General features: G+C 49.5%; 1 protein-coding gene across 1 annotated transcript in view; it reads left to right on the top strand.

Annotated features, from left to right (window-relative positions):
• Positions 1–15,569, top strand: part of PRELP (proline and arginine rich end leucine rich repeat protein) — a 113,324-nt gene that overhangs the window by 80,023 nt on the left and 17,732 nt on the right. Inside the window, exon 2 of the mRNA XM_078644692.1 lies at positions 1,776–2,748. Coding sequence (XP_078500818.1) covers positions 1,794–2,748 — 955 coding nt within the window. The 5' untranslated portion in view covers positions 1,776–1,793. The remainder of the gene's footprint in view (positions 1–1,775; positions 2,749–15,569) is intronic.

Genomic DNA, 15,569 nt, shown 5'->3' with positions numbered 1-15,569 from the left:
ATATGACTGCTAACCACTGGGGATTGGAATTCATATTTTTCTTGGTGGTTAGGAGTGCTAGGATTGGATGTAAGTTTGAAAGATTAGTCCCTAAGTAGGCTAACTCTTTATTAAGGCATTGCCCCCCTAGACTGGACACTAGACGCTGTTCATCACTGTTGTTTTTCACTCCCTCGGTTGGCTAGCAGTGCCTTTAGTCAATAATGTGCACTGGGCTCTTAGCAACTTTACGTATTTATGTCTTATTCATTCTTTAATGTATACATATTTTTGCTCCTTACAACAGCAATTAGGGGTTTTGTCATTATCAGAACCTTTATTGTGCTGCTAATCCCTTCGAGTCTTTCGCTTTACCGGCTGCTATGTTGATGTATTTTACTGATTTTTCTTTTTGATTCTGTTTTTTAATTGTGTAAGGGCTCCTATTGTATAACAGTTCTTACTTTTTTAACATTTTTTTTCTTTGACTGTTTTTTTATATTTATCCAAGATTTACGATGTGTTATTTAATTTTTCTTTATTTTTATATGCACGTGTGAAGTTCTTTGTTGTATTTTTATTATCCCTGTGATTTAAATAAAGTCTTTGAATTGAATTGAACTGGCTTCAGTTATGATAAAACTTTGTGGCTGCAGGGGGTAAGGAGTTCCAGATTATAGGTTTGATTATGGGATTTAACCCAATGTAAAGGTATAATGGCAGAGTGTAGCTGCTCTCCCTGTTGACCCACATACACATCTAATGATCTTAGCACTTCCAGATACCATCTTGAGGTCTAGTTCCTGCTCCGTCTGGCAGACAAAGGGGGAAGGATGGCCATCTCACTGTACTGAATGCTTTATAGAGAGAAGTGCTCCTTTTGCAAGTCATGCCCTCTTTCAGCATGGCATCCTCCAAGTCTCTCTAGGGGAAGTTGGCCCAGCACACAACTCAAGAGTATCATCTGTACCCATTTTCTTCTGCTCCTTGGGACAAGTTTAGTAGTGATGCTTCTTGTACATCAATCAAACAATCAGGATTTGTAGAGTGTGGGTGCTTTACTATGAGGGTCTTGGTGCTGTGGGGTCCTGCTGCAGGATTCCTCTGCCCATTCCTATTGGTTGAACATCCAGGTCTTGACGTCCTTCCTGAACTGTTGGAGAGACGGAGCTACACTAGGTGTAGGGGGAGGGTGTTCCTGATCCTAGCCACCAGGTGGGAGAAGCAGCAGCCTCCATAGTTCGCCCGACGGATGCGCTGGGTGCTGCTAGAGAGAGGGATCTGGAAAGGAGTTTCCTGGATTGGTAGGTGGAAGTTCACTCGTTTGCAGCGGTACATCGGACCTTCATTGTGAAGTGCCTTGTAAGCATAGGTGAGCAGTTTGAACTGGCAGCTCTTCACGACTGGTAGCCAATGGACTTTCCTGAGATGTGGGTTGATGTGCTTTTGGTAATGCCTGTGTTGATGAGTGACAAAACATCTTCACCACGCACCATAACGTAGCTTGTGAAAGGTCAGATGTGCCCATCGACACTCTGGCCTGATACGGAAACAGGGAATGCTAGAGCAGAGACATGTCAGGCTAAAACAGAAGGTAGGAGGGACTGAGGGCAGTAGAGATACAAAGGGAACTGTTTGTTGTGAAAACATCATTAAAATTAGCAGTATGTATTTGGGTTGTTTTAGTTGTCATATTTCTGTCATCATGTTCAACAGATTTTTTTAGTCCAGCCGGGGGGTGTAACACTGCTTTGGACCATGTCTAACTAGCCTCTTCTGCACTTTCTGTGTTCCAGCTGCTGGGGGTCTGTACCATGAAGTACTTTTTTATTCTGCTGCTCCCTCTGATCCTGCTACTGTTCTCTGAGGTTGATGGGCAACGCAGACCAAAGCCAACGAAGGCCAAGCCACCCAAGCCACCCAAGAAGCCCACCCGACCTCCTCCGGAACCAGTGGAGCCGACGGACCTACCGCCACCTCTTCCTTTTGGTCCACCATCAGTTTTCCCAGACTGCCCACGGGAATGTTTTTGCCCACCAGATTTCCCATCAGCACTTTACTGTGACAGCCGAAACCTGAGAAAGGTCCCAATTATCCCCGCCCGCACCCGGTACCTTTATCTGCAGAATAACTTCATTGACGACCTGCAGGAAGAATCCTTCAGGAATGCAACTGAGATCAAATGGATCAACCTGGACAACAACCGCATTAAGAGGGTGGAAAGGGGCATACTGGAGAAGATGGACAATCTCACCTTTTTGTACATGGAGAGGAATCAGCTGAAGGAACTGCCTGCCTTTCTACCTGCCCACTTGGAACAATTAAAGTTGAGCAGGAACCAAATCTCCAAAATTCCTGCTGGTGTATTTAATAAGTTGGAGCACCTGCTGCTTTTGGACCTTCACCACAACAAGCTGAGCGATGGGATCTTTAATAAGAACACATTCAAGGGCTTAAAGAACCTCATGCAGCTAAACCTTGCCCACAACATCCTCCGAAAGATGCCATCGGGTGTCCCCAACACCATCCACCAGCTTTTTCTGGACAGGAATAATATTGAGGAAATACCTGATGACTACTTTAAAGACTTCCCTAACCTGGCCTTCATCAGATTAAACTACAACCAATTGTCTGACAAAGGCACGCCCAAGAACATTTTCAACGTCTCAAATTTGTTGGTTCTGCAGTTGTCCCATAACAGACTGACCACTGTGCCGCTGATCAGCCCCACACTGGAGCACTTGTACTTGAATGACAATGTCATTGAAAGTGAGTATTAAGCTTTTCAAAGAGGATGGTAATGGTGGGCCTTTTAATCTTGGTATAAGAATGCATGCTGCCCCAATTATGTGTGGTTCCTTTGTTAGGCCTTTGAGTCCTCTCTGATCAAAAGCTAGTTTTCACTTATGACACAGATCCCCTTGACAATCATTGATTGGCACTGTTCTAGTTTTTTATATATCCTCAGAGTCCGGAAACTCACTAAGTCTGCCTCTTTACTAGTGTATATGTCAGCTCCATCTTGCAGATCACATTCAATCAATGAATCATTATTTGTAGAGCGTATCTACTCACCCATGAGGGTCTCAAGGCAATGAGGAGGGGGGGCACTGAGATTAGTTGAAGAGCCAGTCTTGAGATCCTTCCTGAATTGGGTCAGCAATTGCCCGAAGTAGAGAGGCAGGGCGTTCTAGGTCTTGGCGGCAAGGTGGCAAAAGGATCTTTCTCCAGTCCTGATCTTGCAGATCCGTGGGACGGTGGCAAGGGCCTGTTGGGTGGAGTGGAGGTGTCTGGTGGATACGAGGTATGGTAGGCGGTGGTTCAGGTATACTGGTCCGGCGTTATGGAGTGCTTTGTAGGCATCTGTGAAGAGCTTGAAGGTGACTTTTGTTGACTGGAAGCCAGTAGAGTTCTTGCAGGTGAAGAGTAATGTGGCTGCAGGGAGGGATGTTGAGAACCAGTCTGGCTGCAGCGTTTTTATTGTTCTGTAGTTTCCTGGGAGACGCCTGTATAGAATGCTTTGCCATAGTCGAGTCTGCTGCTGATGAGCGTGTGGACGACCGTCTTTCTGGACTCAGTGGGGATGCATCTGAAGGTCTTTCAAAGCAGGAAGAAAATGTGGAAGCATGAGGAGGAGACGGTGTTTATCTATCGGTTCATAGTGAGGGAGGAGTCCAGTATGATGCAGAGGTTTCGTGCATGGTCATTGGGTGTAGGGGGGTGTTTCCAGCGTGGTGGGCCACCAGGAGTCGTCCCAAGCGGAGGTTGTGGGCCTCTGGATGTGGACTTCAGTCTTGTCCGAGTTGAGCTTGAGACAGCTGTCTCTCATCTAGGTAGCTGCGGCTTTTATCCTGTCACAGAAGTTGTTTCAAACAATTGTGGGCCAGTTGGTGAGAGAGAGGATCAGCTGGGTGTCGTTGGTATAGGAGACGATGCTGGGTCGGTGGTTCCTGACGATGGCTGTGAGTGGGGCCATGTAGTCATTGAAGAGGGTGGGGCTGAGGGAAGTGCCCTGGGGGACTCCGCAGCCAACCTCCGTCGGTTCTGTGAGGAACGGTGGTAGTCTGACTCACCCTGTTCTACCGGTGAGGATGGAGCAGATCCAGTCCAGGGCTTTGTCATGGATGCCGACGTCTTGGAGTCTCGTGCTTGGGGTGCGGTGGGAGACGGTGTAGAAGGTGGCTGAGAAGTCCAAGCGGATGAGGGCTGCTGTTTTGCCCCAGTCAAGGAGGGAGTCGATGTCATCGGTGAGGAGGGCAGTCCCTGTGCTGTGGTTGCTTCAGAAGCCGGATTGGGAAATGTCAAGGACATGGTTGGCTTCAATAGCCTTCTCAATGACCTCGGCTGGGAAGGGGAGCAGGGAGATGGGTCTGAAGTTCTTGAGGTGGTCCATCGGGTTGGCAGATGTCTTCTTCAGCAGGGGGTTGATCTCTGTGTGTTTTCAGTCATCCAGGAAGGTGGAAATCTTGATGGACCAGTTGATGGTGCGGCATAGCTCGGGCAATGGGGATTGCGGCTTTGTAGAAGATGTGGTGCAGGCAGGGGCCCAAGGGGTGTCCAGAGTGTATGCTCTTCATGGTCTTGAGAGTGTCATACGTGGTGAGCAACGTCCAGTTGGGCAGGATCTTTAGGGGGCTGGCGTTGATGGGTGCGGTGGTGGCGGGAGTGATGGAACGTTCTTGGGTGTCAAAGCTGTCATAGATCTGCTTGATCTTGTGGCTGAAGTAGGTGCCAAGTTTGTTGAAGAGGGCATGGAAGGGTGGGACTTCTGTGGCCTCGCTGTTGGGCGAAGAGTTCTTTACTGTTGTGTGCATTGGTGTTTATTCTGTCTTGAAGGGTCATTTTCTTTATAGTTTTGAGGAGGAGGTCGGGTGCGGTGACGACGGCTTTGAAGGCTGTGTGGGATTCCGGGGTTCTGTTGTTCCTCCATCTTTTCTCGAGTTGTCTACAGGTGCATCTGGACTTGTGGAGGGGGAGTGACCCAGCTGGCTTTCTTTGAGTATTTGTTGCTGGGTGCTTTCTTGAGGGGTGCCAGAGTGTCTGAACAGTTGAAGACCATCAGTGGAGGTTGCGTGCCGAGGTATTGGCGTCTGTGGATGTTGGCTATGTGGTTGTGCTGAGGGAGGTGGTGAGATGTTCTTCAATGACCTTTTTACAGCTTTTGCCGGGGCGGAGGGTGCAGTGATGTACGTTGGGTTTGGTGAAGGTGAAATGGACACAGTGGTGGCCGGTCCAGAGGGGTTCGGAGGTGTGGCTGAAGGGGATGTTTTCACTGGCAGAGAAGACGGGGTCGAGCATATGTCCTGCTGGGTGGGTGGGAGAGATTACTAGCTGCTTGAGTCATACATTTGTGAGGTTCTCTAGGAGGGGTGTGGTGTTCTTGTCATTGGGGTTGTCCAGGTGAAAGTTGAGGTAGCTGAGTAGGATTTAATCTGTGGATGCGAAAGTGTGGGGTGCAATGAAGTCGATGATGGTGTCGGTGAAAGACAGGCGGGGGCCAGGACGTCTGGTGGTGTTGGGGTTGGTCAAGACCTGGAAGTGGAGATGTTCCATGGTTGTCATTGGGTCATCCGAGTGGGTGGTCAGGTGGAGGGTGTTTTTGTGGATGATGGCGATACCTCCTCCTGGTCGGTTTGTGCGGTCCTTGCGGATGATCTTGTAGCCATAGGGGATGGTGGTGGCAATGTCTGGGGCTGAGCTGGGGTTCATCCAGGTTTCCGTAAGGAAGGCATTTTCGGGAGAAGCAGAGTAGAGGACTCCCAGATTTCTGTGGCATGTATGTGGAGGGAGCGCATGTTGAGGAGGATGCGGCTCAGCTGGTCGGGTATGCAGTGGGTCGGCTGGGCGGTGGGAGGAGCTTCAGTGCGGAGGTGGGTACGGGTGCAGCTGCAGTTTCTGCATGAGAAAGAGCCTTGGATGTCCTTCCGCGACGTGAGGTGGCAGGCAGCGTGGTGTCCAGTGTTAGGGCGTGGTGCTGGTGTCTCCTCTCCATAATTACTTGCCACTGTTACCAAAATGGCTGCATCTCAAATGAAGGACGTTTTGGAGATCTTAAACTGCCTTCACAATCATCATGCATGGATATTATTTAAGAGTAGCAGGAGGCAGAAATCGGTACCCTCTAGTTGTTCTTCGGTGTCTCTGGCGTTCTCCTTGCTACTGCTGGTGTCAAAGGGCTTTAAAATATCTTCCTGAACAGGAAGTAAGCAGGCTCTTCAAGGCATGCTTATTTTCAATATCATTCACTCCTTACCCTTTCCACAGATCCTCAGGAGCAGATGGATGAGTTGGGATCTAAAAGTGTGTCAAGGAGCCTAGCTTGTGATATCTTAGAAAGTCTAAGACAGCGTGACGCCATTTTCACTGCCCCTGGAATTTTGGTGCAATGGCATCAGTGTTTTCAGATTGGATTTTGGCCACACTCAGAGGACAGAATCTGTTCTCCCATTGATCATGCTACATGGTAAGTATGTCTCCCACGGAGATGTAAAGACAAGGAGATGATGGACGGAGCACTGAAACTTTTCAGACACTCACCCCCAGTCACAGATCTGGGTTGAATCCATCATCGTTCTTTAGCTCACTTTGCTACCCCAGTTCAGACACAGCTATATGCTGTCTTGAACCTGTGCCTCATGGGAACAGTCCAGCCCGAACTGCCAGATGTCTCATCACAGGCTCTTTTGGACCCATCCGCTTTTTTGACACAGTCAGAGGTCGATAGGGGTGCTCCTATTCTATCCTTGATACAGTTCTTTCTGTACCCCCACTATTGTTGGGGGCTCTCAAACTTTTCACCTCCTTATTTCTAACCACTGAGAATCTCCACAGGGATGTTTAACTTGTACTTTGATCTGGTTGTGAAGCTCTTCCACCCTTGGACTGTCACCTATACAGGTCTTCAAACTCTCATCTGTCCTAGGAGGCGGGTCGAAAGACTGCAGAAAATCCTTTTTATGAGACCACAGTGGCAGTTCTAAACTGGATGAGTTGCACTTGCCTCAAGTTGATGACAAACTGACAGAGAAAATGGGGAAATCCAGATCTTTAGGATCCTGTTGTATTGCCTGTAAGCATGGGTGAGCTTGAGTCAGCTACTATACAGAGGTTGACAGGGTCGCCTCTGTATCTTCTTTCCAAATGCAGGTCCTCGCCAGGATTATTCTCTATAGGGCCTTGAAGGACCTTCCAGGACACGCACCCATACGTTTACTTTCCTCCGGATCGCACTAGCACTGGAACAGGAGAGGTGTAGTACCTGCTGGACTTTGTTGCTTCCTGCTGGACCTGTCTCTCATCGTAAGCTAGGTAGGGAGCATACAAGAGGCAAGAACAAAGCATGTCTGCTACAGAGCGACAGACAAGGGTCTCCATTTTAAGGTTTACTCAATTATTAAAGTACAGAAATGCATGGGCTGGGCCATGAAGGCTAGATCAATAACCATTCAATTCAATGGAAAATGCAGCAAAACTCAGTAGAGTTCCAAATCCAGCATAGATTCGCCTTCAAAGGATTGGGAAAGGGACCCTCTTAGCATGGAGAAATTACACCCTTTATGGGCTTTAGACAAAAGCTTCACACATTTACTACATTAGCACATGATTCCCATGCTCATAATGAGTAGAAATTAAGCAAAGAGCAACAGTTGCAACGAAGGATAGTCAAAGATTTTCTCTGTTCTAATACATGGAGCCCCAGTGTTCACGGCATCTGCTCTCAGGGCATGAAATGTTGCATACAATGCTATTCAGCCTGGGCAGTTGCTCTTTCCTTGGGAAAGTGCACGCTGCTCTGGTGGCTACGGGACATCATTTGATCAATTACCGAAATTTATCAGTTTTTTTATGACATAGGTTAAACAACCGTTCAGGTCACATGTTAGACAGCAATGTCACGAAAATATGGACGCTGACGCCGATGTTGTCCAAAGTTAAATAAAATATAAATTCTTGCACACTGGGCATTGCCATTTTTTTGATGTAAGCAACCCACGTTCACAGCCCCAAGACTGTTGCCTCGGTCTTTATGGGCCCAATCCTAGATAATCACAATGTTGGGCTTACACTGTGCGCTACACTTCCTGATTCCAGTACTGTGTCGCGATTCAAGGACTGCATTGACGGAGAGTCATAGCTGTAAGGTCTTTAACTTGGCCTTTGAAGATGTATGGAGCTTATTTAAAAAAAATATTCAAAATTCAATAGCCCGCAAGGAAATATGTCTGAATTCACAGGTTATATATCTCAAGACAGATCGTTTTAAATATCGCGTGCGTGGTCAATCACGCCTGGTCCCAGAAGCGTACACTCTTTCTAAGGCATATATTTAGGCTTCTTTGCACTGAAGCATCCAGCACAACGTGCAGCCTCTTGTTCCTCAGACATGGGCATAGATGTGTGCTTTATTGTGTTTTGTTTGCTTCTATTTGAAACAGTTTGCAGATTGCATTACGACCTACATGGAACTTCTTGCAGTTCTACAAACCCCTGCTAAATTCACAGGGAGTCCACTTGTCTGTGCTCTAGAGGTTTACGGTCTTTGTTCCGAAAACAGGATATTTTACAGCACCACCTAACGCTAAATCAGGCCTTTCCCATTCCATGCTCAAATCACCGATTTAAGCAAAATACAGCATCTGAGAGAATGAGATGGGGTTGGATGTCCCATCACCTGTGCCAGGTGGTTGGTACAAACATTCAACTTCCCTTGAGTGTTCTCAACAGTGAATGCATACTTAATTAGCAGGACAACATTGCAACAGTTGTTTACACATTTCCAGTCTCTACCTCCATGAAAATGTTTCTTAGGAACTTACGTGTGGAGTTCCCCAGGTCTACCCCTCAGAAAGTTTGTAAAGTTCTGGACTGCCCATTGGTCTCTCCTTTGATCACCGAAAATGTGACAGTTTATAAACACGTCCTTCGAGAGTGATGGCACCCCAGAGCAGTGAGTTGTTACCTGGTAGCTTAGATGCTAGGAAGTAGTGCGCCTCGAAGGCTAATGGGACCACTGTGCGACAGACCCACGAGCGCACGGATAGCTGCTGGTGTCATACAGAAATTTAGGGAACCTTTGATGGATTCCTTCACTTCCGCTGCAAGAAGATGCTCACTGGGCACGTGCTTCTCTTGTCGCACCAAAGATACACCAACATAACGCAAGCAGACATTGAAAAATCTACCTCGGGATTTAAACTGTTAACCCAAATATATAAAAACGGTACTTGCACCTTTTATGTGACGCCAAGTTTGAGCATCCAGTCAAAGCAACACTGAGCGGAAATCCCCAGAGAGAACTGACCCTCTGCCGGCCTTTCATGCATGATCTCTCGGTGGGTAGAAGCTGATCCATCTGAACTCTCCTCAACATGGATCTCTGTGATCCAGTGTGAATCCAGTGCCCTCCCAGCCTAGAGAGACAATGTGGCGTTTACACCCACCTTGGTGGTTTGTGCGGCCAGACTCACTGCTGAAGTTATCAGGTTTCTGGGCTCGGTCGTGTGGGTGTCCTGTAGAAAACAGTGCTGTACAAGTCTCAACAAACACTCACATAAATCATGCAATCACATACTCCCCTGAAGGCAGAACACTTTTTTTTTTTTACCATAGGTAAATGTTTCAAAACAGGTTACAAGAGGGCAGTGGTGGTCTGTAATCTAGGCGCTTCGTAGATGCGACACCTGGTATTTCCTCCTATCTCTTAACCAGAATTCGTCCGTCAGCGCCTTTTCTTAGCCCCATCACACACGGGTTCAGTGTAGGGACATCCTCATCCGACCCCTGCATCTTTGAAACATACAGTCGCGGAGGCCGCCATTCTATGTAAATTCTGGCATCTGATCGTTATCAGATTCTGTCCAGCTGAGGCTAAACAGGCCCTTCATGCACAGCTTTCAGACATTATGAAATGGCAGAAATTGGCTTTTATCCACTAAAATGGGTGTGAAATGCGCACTGAGTTTGGCTACAGATCCGTGAGGGGAAATGGGATTTTACTCCATAGTGACTGCATGGGGGGACAGGGCCAGAGACAGTCTCAGGAGACAGGGACATGCGGAGCAGCCAGAGAATGGGAGAGACAGAGTTAGAGGTCGTCTAATAGGACAGAGCTAGGGGAGTTGCAGAGACAGTTAGGGGCCTTCAGCGATAGTGTAAAGGGGCCAGTGGAGACAGAGTTAGGTGGGTCTGTAGAGACAGAGTTAGGGGGCCTGCGGAGGCAGAGTTAGGGGGCCTGCCGAGACAGAGTTAGGGGGCCTGCGGAGGCAGAGTTAGGGGGCCTGCCGAGACAGAGTTAGGGGGCCTGCGGAGGCAGAGTTAGGGGGCCTGCTGAGACAGAGTTAGGGGGCCTGCGGAGGCAGAGTTAGGGGGCCTGCTGAGACAGAGTTAGGGGGCCTGCAGAGACAGGATGAGGGGGCCTGCAGAGAAAGAGTTGGAGGGCCTGAAGAAGCAGAGTTAGGGGGCCTGCAGAGACAGAGTTTGGGGGCTTGCAGAGACATAGTTAGGGGGCATGCGGAGACAGAGTAAAGGGGGCCAGCTGAGACAGAGTTAGGGGGCCTGCGGAGACAGAGTTAGGGGGCCTGCGGAGGCAGAGTTAGGGGGCCTGCGGAGGCAGAGTTTGGGGGCATGCGGAGACAGAGTAAAGGGGGCCAGCTGAGACAGAGTTAGGGGGCCTGCGGAGACAGAGTTAGGGGGCCTGCGGAGGCAGAGTTAGGGGGCCTGCGGAGGCAGAGTTAGGGGGCCTGCTGAGACAGAGTTAGGGGGCCTGCGGAGGCAGAGTTAGGGGGCCTGCGGAGGCAGAGTTAGGGGGCCTGCTGAGACAGAGTTAGGGGGCCTGCTGAGACAGAGTTAGGGGGCCTGCGGAGGCAGAGTTAGGGGGCCTGCTGAGACAGAGTTAGGGGGCCTGCGGAGGCAGAGTTAGGGGGCCTGCGGAGGCAGAGTTAGGGTGCCTGCTGAGACAGAGTTAGGGGGCCTGCGGAGGCAGAGTTAGGGGGCCTGCAGACACAGAGTTAGGGGGCCTGCAGAGACTGGGTTAGGGGAGTCTGCAGAGACAGAGTTGGAGGGCCAGAAGGAACAGAGTTAGGACGGTCTGAAGAAACAGAGTTAGGGGGCCTGCTGAGACAGAGTTAGGGGGCCTGCAGAGACAGGTTGAGGGGGCCTGCAGAGAAAGAGTTGGAGGGCCTGAAGAAGCAGAGTTAGGGGGCCTGCAGAGACAGAGTTTGGGGGCTTGCAGAGACAGAGTTAGGGGGCATTCGGAGACAGAGTAAAGGGGGCCAGCTGAGACAGAGTTAGTGCGGCCTGCTGAGACAGAGTTAGGTGGCCTGCGGAGACAGAGTTAGGGGGCCAGCTGAGACAGAGTTAGGGGAGCCTGCAGTGAAAGAGTTAAGGGGGCCAGCTGAGACAGAGTAAAGGGGGCCAGTGGAGACAGAGTAAAGGGGGCCAGCTGAGACAGAGTAAAGGGGGGCAGTGGAGACAGAGTAAAGGGGGCCAGCGGAGACAGAGTAAAGGGGGCCAGCGGAGACAGAGTAAAGGGGGCCAGCTGAGACAGAGTAAAGACCTGTCCATCTTCAGGCGTGCTATTAAAACTTTTTTGTTTCCTATCTCTGAGTAGCCGCTCCCTCTTATTTTCTGCGTGTTATGTTATAGTACGTGTCTGAGCGCCTGGACACCCCTTTGCTGGGGCAGCAGCGCGCTATAAAAATAAAATTAACATAACATAACATAAAGGGTGCCTGCAAAGACACAGTTAGTGCGGCCTGCAGAGACAGAGTTAGGGGGCCTGCGGAGACAGAGTTAAAGGGGCCTGAAGAAATAGAGTTGGGGGCTCTGCAGAGGCAGAGTTAGGGGGCCTGCTGAGACAGAGTTAGGGGGCCTGCAGAGCCAGAGTTAGGGGGCCTGCGGAGGCAGAGTTAGGGAGCCTGCAGAGACAGAGTTAGGTGGGCCTGCAGAGACAGAGTTAGGGGAGCCTGCAGAGAAAGAGTAAAGGAGGTCAGCTGAGACAGAGTTAGGGGGGCCTGCAGAGACAGAGTTAGGGGGCCTGCAGAGACAGAGTTAGGTGGGCCTGCAGAGACAGAGTTAGGGGAACCCGCAGAGAAAGAGTAAAGGAGGCCAGCTGAGACAGAGTTAGGGGGGCTGCAGAGACAGAGTTAAGGGGGGTCTGAAGAAATAGAGTTGGGGGCTCTGCAGAGGCAGAGTTAGGGGGCCTGCTGAGACAGAGTTAGGGGGCCTGCTGAGACAGAGTTAGGTGGCCTGCGGAGACAGAGTTAGGGGGCCTGCAGAGAATGAGTTAGGTGGCCAGCTGAGATACAGTAAAGGGGGCCAGCGGAGACAGAGTAAAGGGGGCAAGCGGAGACAGAGTAAAGGGGGCCAGTTGAGACAGAGTAAAGGGGGCCTGCAAAGACACAGTTAGTGCGGCTGCAGAGACAGAGTTAGGGGGGTCTGCAGAGACAGAGTTAGGGGGGCTGCAGAGACAGAGTTAGGGGGGCTGCAGAGACAGAGTTAAGTTTTCGTCCTTGGTGAATTGCGTTTTCTGGTTTCATGAGCGAGAGGCACACACATCGTTGTGGGTTTTTCTGGAGCCGATTAGGAGTATGAGGGATGGGGGGGGCATTACTGGGGCTGGATAGGATGTCTCTGGGCTCCGTGAAGGGGCTGCTGATGGCGGTGGCCAGGTCCGCCCAGCTGGGAGGCGGCACCCCGGCTGCTCCGTCCCTTCATCGGCGCCCCGCGTCCGCCGCACGGATAAGCTGCAGTTCCTAATAACAAAGGCTAGGGGGCATGCGTCGGGCACCGCCGGCAGGGAGGGAGCCCACGGCCGGGGACAGGGGGCCCGCTTGCCACTCCGGCAGTAGAGCCCAGCAGCCCCCGGCATGTGTAGCAGCAGCGCCCGCTGCACGGAGAGGAGTCCCGGCGCCCGCGGTGGCATCATCAGTGGCGGCGCAGTGCAGCAGTCCGGCCGTGCCGCCATCTGTGGTACTGTGGGGGATGGGCCCCTTCTCCCCCCACCAGGACGCTGGGCGCGCCGGTCTTCATCTGCAAACGCTAGCGGGAGGTGAGCGCGCGTGGTGTGTGCTGAAACGGATCCATCCATCCGACTCCAAGCAGAGGTACAGTGGAGAAAGCCCATTTAATGTTTTATTATTTTTTTTAAATGCAAAATGAGTATTTACCTTTAATGGGGCAGGTGACCTCACCCCCAGAGAACCCAGTGTGTAGCCAACCGCACCCAGCAAACCCTGTGTGTAGCCAACCTCACCCTCAGATAACCCTGTGTGTAGCCAACCTCACCCCCAGAGAAACCTGTGTGTAACCAACCTCACCCCAGAGAACCCTGTGTGTAGCCAACCTCACCCCCAGAGAACCCTGTGTGTAGCCAAACTCCCCCCAGAGAACCCTGTGTGTAGCCAACCTTACCCTCAGATAACCCTGTGTGTAGCCAAACTCACCCCCAGAGAAACCTGTGTGTAGCCAACCTGACCCCCAGAGAACCCTGTGTGTAACCAACCTCACCCCTAGAGAACCCTGTGTGTAGCCAACCTCGCCCCCAGAGAACCCTGTGTGTAGCCAACCTCACCCTCAGATAACCCTGTGTGTAGCCAACCTCACCCCCAGAGAACCCTGTGTGTAACCGACCTCACCCCCAGAGAAACCTGTGTGTAGCCAACCTCACCCCCAGAGAACCCTGCGTGTAGCCAACCTCACCCCAGAGAACCCTGTGTGTAGCCAATCTCACCTCCAGAGAACCGTGTGTGTAGCTAATCTCACCTCCAGAGAACCTTGTGTGTAGCCAACCTCACCCCAGAGAACCGCACTTTGCATTTTTGGGACTTGTAGTTTAACGTTCTTGTTCTATCAAACTCCTGAAGCAAGGTGCTGTTGGCTGAAAAGTGAAGGGAAGGTGTTGTGTCGCATGTGTGTGTGTGGCTCTGTGTGTGTGTATGTGTGTGTGTGTGTGGCTCTGTGTGTGTGTGTGTGTGGCTCTGTGTGTGTGTGGCTGTGTGTGTGTGGCTGTGTGTGTGTGTGTGTGTGGGTGCAAATGCAGTAGGTTTCGCATTCGCGAGAGATTCAGCTATTGGCATTGTAAATGAAAATGTCATTTATTTATCTGTTTTTAAAACCAACACATATATAAAAATGTTGTCATTTACAATGCCAATAGCTCTAACTTTGGCAAAGGCGAGACCGTTGCATTGTAAATGCTTGTTATCAGTTAAAAAGGGCGAGGCTGTTGCAGTGTTTGTGTTTCAGGGACGGTTCTGGGGAAACACTTTTGAGAAAGCTGTTATCATGCAGTGCAGGTCTTTTAAATCTCCTGCTAAGAGGCCAAGCTGCAACTTTTAGTGACTAGTTGGAGGCCCATCCCTCCGCCAGCTTTAGAAATCAAAAACAATAAAGAGTTTGGTGTTGGGGAGAAGACTGTATCAGTCCCCCTGCCTGGCACTCCTATCTTTCGAAGGGAAATAAAGTCACCCTTTTACAGGAATACAGCTTATGGTTCTCTCGCAGAATTTGAAAAAACAGGCAATGGGCTTCCTTTTTGTGTCTCCAATGTACCAAATATACCTTAACCAATTTCCTAAACATGAATGGTATCTTATCCGATTTAAAAATAACAAGGAAAAACCTAACTCAGCTACTTGTATTCAATCATCGTAGTTGCTATACTTTTATATAGAAATCTAATTTTTTTTGTATGGCTTATTAGCTGAAACAAAAATACAATGAGAAAAACATCAAACTACCTGGTACAGTCGTGGCAGTAAATTGAAACTTTGGTTACGAATTGCAGACTGTCTTTATAGTTGATATGATCCGATGTTCTCTTTTTCTTCTTCTTAATTTTAACCACTCAGTAGAAATAACAAAGTGTTTTAAGCAAGACATCGATTTCCAAGTGTTCTTAATAGATGCCATGAGGTAATTTCGAAATGTTATTTGAAGGAGGAATTATCATGACATCCAGTAGCTTGTCTCGTTTCTAATTCCGCCTCCGTTCCAGGAAGCATCTTTCTTTTTGGCTAAACACATTTACGATTTGCCCACTCCCTTGCTATCTAGGCTACCAGCCCACTCCTTGTCACCAGGAACAGCTATATGGTTCTTTACATCCATTTAACTACATACTGCATTCTGAGAGTTGTAGTCTTGATTCATTTTAGGTGACCCCATTGTACTAATACGCCTGAAAACACCGATTTATGAAAAGGAAAGCCCAGGTCTGGAACACCTTGTCTTCAATGCCTTGGAATCACGTGGTAAAGATGTCTTTGACTTCCGTTAAAGAGAGCATTCGTTGCCAAGTTGTAGTTGTCCTTCACATGGTGTCGCAATTGTAGGAATAATAAAGGGTGATGTTTTCTCATCTGCAGACAAGCTTGTTTGCATAGATGGGCATCAATGTATATTAGAATACTGAGTAGCAAGATGACTGCACAGCACACCTGGTCAATTCTCACTCCATTTTAGCCCCCTTTACTTCATTGCCATTTTCACAACATGAATTGAATAAAACGATACTGTGATCCTTACCTGCTATGCACTCTTGCCAGCCATCTTTCTCCACACAACTAGAATTTGATTCAAGCTGGTCGTGT

The sequence above is a fragment of the Lissotriton helveticus genome, chromosome 5_1 (genome assembly GCF_964261635.1).
Source record: "Lissotriton helveticus chromosome 5_1, aLisHel1.1, whole genome shotgun sequence".
Lineage (NCBI taxonomy): Eukaryota > Metazoa > Chordata > Amphibia > Caudata > Salamandridae > Lissotriton > Lissotriton helveticus.
The sequence above is the reverse complement of the archived record's forward strand: the minus strand, read 5'-3'. Positions and strand labels throughout refer to the sequence as shown.